The 5,382-nt window shown below is 58.7% G+C and overlaps 1 protein-coding gene across 1 annotated transcript in view; it reads left to right on the top strand.

Annotated features, from left to right (window-relative positions):
• The window catches only part of SCARA5 (scavenger receptor class A member 5), a 23,444-nt gene that overhangs the window by 4,879 nt on the left and 13,183 nt on the right, over positions 1–5,382 (top strand). Inside the window, exon 3 of the mRNA XM_017735003.1 lies at positions 353–481. Coding sequence (XP_017590492.1) covers positions 353–481 — 129 coding nt within the window. The remainder of the gene's footprint in view (positions 1–352; positions 482–5,382) is intronic.

Genomic DNA, 5,382 nt, shown 5'->3' with positions numbered 1-5,382 from the left:
TCCGGGAGCCCCTGTAGGCTTGGGAAGCGGCTCCAAGCTCTCCCTGGAGCTCAGGGTTTTCCTTGGAGCTGCATCCCACGGGATTTGCCTGCTGGGAACCCCAGCCTGGAGCCATCCCAGCGGCTCCCGAGGATCCCGGAATGCTTTGGGTGGGAAGGGACCTCAAATCCCATCCCATTCCAACCCCGACCCCTTCCCCTATCCCAGGCTGCTCCAATCCCATCCAGCCTTTCCTTGGACACTCCCAGGGATGGAGCCCCCGGTGCTGCTCCCGTCCCTCGCAGGGGTGATCCCAACCATTCCCGCAGCATTCCAAGGCCTCCATCAGCCCGTGTCCCGCTCTGTCCCGCAGATCCCGGCCGGAGGATGAAGGCCTCGGGATGCTGTGGCCGGATGGGCTCCGTGGCGGCGCTGAAATATTCCGTGGTGGGACTTTACCTCCTCGTGCTCCTCATCCTGGTCGGAATCTTCATCCTGGCAGGTGAGGCCGGGCCGGCTCCTCCCAGGAGGCTCCCAGAGCCAGGAGCATCCATCCATGGGCTTGGAATCCCGGCTCGGGAGGGTTTTCCAGGCCATGCAGGGGAGGAAAAGTCGGGATCCAGCAGAACTCCAAGGAGCTCTGAGCTCCTTGGGATCAAGAGCTTGAGCCTGATCTGGCTCCGTGCGGAGCATCAGGAGCGGCCGGGATGGAATCCCTGAGGCTGGAATTGCTGCAGGGTTTGAGGGTGGAGCCCTGGGAATGCTGAGGCTCGGGAGAGGTTCGGGAACTGCCTCCCGTCAGCCGTTCCCAGCTGGCTTTTCCTGGGATAAGGATGATGGGATGCAGGCAGGGCGTTATCCTGGCACATTCCAGGCCTCCTGCCCCCCCTTTCCCGAATTTTGGTGAGTGCAGGGATGGCGAAGCCCCTTGGGAATGCCTGGAATTCCCACCCAGCCCCCGGGAATTACCCAGCTCATCCCGGCACACACATTCCGTGGGATTTGCGCTGCCTCAGGCTTGTTCCCCCTCCCTTGTCTTCCTGGAAGAAATTTGGGAAATTCCTGGTTTAATCCCCAATCCCAAGATTTCCCTTGATGGGTGGGAAACGCCACCTCCATGGATCAGCTCCTCATTCCCATCCCTCCTTCCCAGCTCTTATCCCGTTATCCATGGCGGGAAGGGATGTGAACCCCCTCCCTTTTCCATCCCAAATTTCCCCTTGGTGTTCTCCGAGGGGTGGGAAAGGCCGGAGAAGATTTTGCCGGAATTTTGAGGCCTCTCCCAGCGATCCCTTGCCTCGCATTGTTCGGATGTTGTTGTTGTTGGCCGGCGGATCCCGGAGCGAGGGATGCCATGGATTCGGGACAAGCTCCGGTCCCGGGCCGGGCTGCAGCTCCAGGAATAACAACAACAACCTCTGGCTTCGGGAATCTTCCAATTCCCACCTCCCGGAGCGGCGGGACTGGCGGGATTCCAGGAAAACAGCAGGAAAACCACTTTGGCCCCTGGGCTGTCACCCAGAATCCTGGAAAAGGGAGGCAGAGGGACGAGGGGAATCGGCTCCGTGCTTGTGGCTTTCTGGAGGTTTGGAATTTTAAGCCAAGCCTCTGGATTTGGATGCGGCCGAGCCCTGGAATTTCGAGCTGGGGGTTTTCCAGAGGGTTTATCCCGGCTGGAAAACCGCAGGCATGGGATGGTGTGGGATAAAGGGATCGCATCCAGCCGGGAATCGCAGGGAGACAGCCTCAGGTGTTGGAGCTGGTTGGTCCTTGGAAAACCGGGAATGTTCATGGACACCTTTAATGCCGGAGGGCTTGGATTTCCTATGGAAAATCCCTTTTTGGGCTCCTGGAGATGGACACAGAGCTGGGAATTCCTCTCCAGCTCCGTGTCCCGTCCAAGGGGAAGGGGCATGGAAAGGCGCACGGAATCATGGAATGGTTGGGGTGGGAAGGGACATGGAAAGGTCCCTAATTCCATAGGGACGCTTCCCACCATCCCGGGTTGCTCCAAGCCCCATCCAACCTGCCCGGGAATGTTTTGGGGTGGGTGTGGCCAGGAATTGTTTGGGATCCCGCTGGGGCAGGTGACCGTCCTCGGAAAAGATGTTGGGAAAGGGTCAGTGCCAAAAATCCACGGAAACACTGGGAGCAGTGGGAATGGGATCTTTTCCGTCCTGGAGCCGGAGTTTTCCGCATGGAGCTCAGGTGGCACCTGGGAATTCCCATTCCCTACATCCCCGTCCCTGCTCCTCCCAATCCATTAAAAAGCCTCTGAGCCTGAGGTTGGGGCTCCGATCTCCAACTTTTTCATGGAATCATTGAGGTTGGAAAACTCCTTGGTCCCCCCTTGAGTCCAACCATTCCCAGCCCTGACCCGTGTCCCCACGTGCCACATCCACATGGATTTGAATCCCTCCAGGAATGGGGATTCCAGCCCCGGCCGACCTTTTCCATGAGGGAATCGTTCCTGATTCCAGCCTGAGCTTTCCCCGGCAAAACTTGAGGCTGTTCCCTCTCATCATCGATCGATAACGATAAAATCCCACGGATCCCAAAGGTTTTTCCTCAAGGAATGTTTTTCCCGGTAGTTTTCCATCCTTCCCGTGGGATCTGTTCCACCTGAGCTCCCGCCCCAGTCCCTCAGATCCCTCCCAGGGATGCCGGGGCCAAACTGGGATGAGCAGAGGGACCTGAACCTCGCCCTGTCCCGGGAGAGGAGGTCCCAGCCGGAATTCTGGGACATCTGGTGGGATTCATGGACAGGGATTGTAAAGATGCCTGGAAGAACCTGATTCCAGGTGGGACAGGGCCTGGAGCAGCCTGGGATAGGGGGAGGTGCCGGGGTTGGAATGGGATGGGATGGAAGGTCCCTTCCCACCCAAACCATTCCATGAGTCTGGGATTCCATGGAGCCGCTGGGATGGCTCCAGGCTGCGGTTCTGGTTCTCGGCACACAAATCCCATGGGATGCGGCTCCAAGGGATTTAAGGAAAGCCCTGGGGTTCACTTGGGATCTCGGGACTCCAGGAAGGGTCTCTGTTCCCTTTTCCTCCCTTTTACTTCCCTAAAAATCCCTCTGAACGGATTCTGAGCGTCCTTCATCCCAGAATCCTGGAATCATTGGAGTGTGAAGGGACATTCCATCCCATCCCATTCCATGGGCAGGGAATTCTCCCATCCCAGGTTGCTCCATTTCTCCTCCACGGAATTGTGGCGGTTCCGCTCCAGCCCAAGCCCAAAGGAAAACGGGAAGAGTTGATTTTATTTCAGGGAAAAAACCCAATTCCCGTTGTTTTTGTGGGCTTGGCTTGGAGCTTCCCAGTCCGAGGCTGAGGAATATTCCCTTGTCTGATATTCCCCTGCCCAGATCAGCATTTTTGGGATGCAGTGGGGTGCTGGGATTTGGGATTGGGATTTACTGGGCACCTGGGGCTGCTGAAGGCAGGAGGTTCCCCCCAAATTCCCAGGTTTCCTCTCTGAACCCTGCCTTGAAATTCTGGGATTTGGTGCGGGGCCGGGAAGGGTTTGGAGTCTGGAATTCTCTGCCAGCTGGGATACAGAGGTGGGGGTGTCATGCTCTGGAGCTGGGGTGGGATTTCTCCCTCAGGAAGAGCCTCAGGATGTGGGATGGGGATGATCCGGAGCCGGGGTTGGTTTGTTCCCTTGGGATTCCTGGTGGCCCCGGAATGCGGGATGCAGGATTCGGGATGCGGATGCTCCAGAGTCAGGGTGGGTTTCATCCCTTGGGAAGAGCCCTGGAAGCCCTTGGATAGGGATACTCTGATTTGGGTGTTTCCCTTGGGAAGAGCCCTGGCATTCCCGGGATGGGGATGTGGATGCTCCAGAGCTGGGCTGGGTGTCTCCGTTGGGAAGAGCTTTGACAATCCTTGGGTAGGGATGCTCCGGAGCACCCACATCCCCATCCCAGGAAATTCCAGGGCCTTTCCTGAGGGAGACACCCAACCCACATCCAGAGTATCCCTATCCAAGGGCTGTCGAAGCTCTTCCCAAGGGAGGAAACCCACCCCGGCTCCGGAGCATCCCCATCCCCATCGCAGGGAATTCCAGGCCCCTTCCCCAGGGGACACCCCAGCCCAACTCTGGGGTGGGTTTCCTCCCTTGGGAAGAGCCCTGGAAGCCCTGGGAGCCCTGGGATGGGGATGATCCTGAACCAGGATGGGTTTCATCCCTTGGGAAGAGCCCTGGCAGCCCTTGGGATGGGGATGATCCTGAGCCCTGGGATGGGGATGTGGATGCTCCAGAGCCAGGCTGGGTTTATTCCCTCAGGAAGAGCCCTGGAAGCCCTTGGATAGGGATGATCCTGAACCAGGGTGGGTTTCATCCCTCAGGAAGAGCCCTGGAAGCCCTGGGATAGGGATGCGGATGCTCCGGAGCCAGGGTGGGTTTCGTCCCTTGGGAAGAGCCCTGGCAGCCTTTGGATGGGGATGTGGATGCTCCAGAGCCAGGCTGGGTTTATTCCCTCAGGAAGAGCCCTGGCAGCCCTGGGATAGGGATGATCCTGAGCCCTGGGATGGGGATGTGGATGCTCCAGACCTGGGCTGGGTTTCATCCCTTGGGAAGGGCCCTGGAAGCCCTGGGATGGGGATGTGGATGCTCCGGAGCCAGGGTGGGTTTATTCCCTCAGGAAGAGCCCTGGCAGCCCTGGGATAGGGATGATCCTGAGCCCTGGGATGGGGATGTGGATGCTCCGGAGCCAGGGTGGGTTTATTCCCTCAGGAAGAGCCCTGGCAGCCCTTGGATAGGGATACTCTGGAGCTGGGTTGGGTTTGTCCCTCGGGAAGAGCCCTGGCAGCCCCGGATTTGCGGGATGTGGTTCTTGGAAGCTGCCAGCAAACCACACCCAGCGCCGAGGAAATCTGGGAGCCAGGGCCGAGCTCGGATCCAGGATCCGCATCCAGAAGGGAAACCGGACTGTAAACACTCGAATCCAAAGCTCCGGGTGGGAAGAAGCCGGGATTGGGTCTGTTTGGAACAAGGAAAAGCAGATGATCCTGGCAGCCGGGCTCTGGCAGAGCTCTGGAACATCGGGAACCACCTGGAAAATCCCAGGGCCGTGGCTGTCCCTCCTGAGGCAGGTGACACCTTCCAGGGACATCTCCGTCAGTGCAGTGTCCATGGAAGTGTCCAAGGAAAGGCTGGATGGGATTGGAGCCGCCTGGGATAGGGGGAGGGGTCGGGGTTGGAATGGGATGGGATTTGAGGTCCCTTCCCACCCAAAGCATTCCAGGATCCTTGGGAGCTGCTGGGATGGCTCCAGGCTGAGGTTCTGTTTTCCAGCAGGAAAATCCCATGGGATTCAGCTCCAAGGAAAACCCTGAGCTCCAGGGAGAGCTTGGAGCCCCTTCCCGAGCCTAAAGGAGCTCCAGGAGAGCTGGAGCG

The sequence above is a fragment of the Corvus brachyrhynchos genome, unplaced genomic scaffold (genome assembly GCF_000691975.1).
Source record: "Corvus brachyrhynchos isolate BGI_N302 unplaced genomic scaffold, ASM69197v1 scaffold420, whole genome shotgun sequence".
Taxonomy (NCBI): Eukaryota; Metazoa; Chordata; class Aves; order Passeriformes; family Corvidae; genus Corvus; species Corvus brachyrhynchos.
This window is presented reverse-complemented; position numbering and strand designations above follow the sequence as displayed.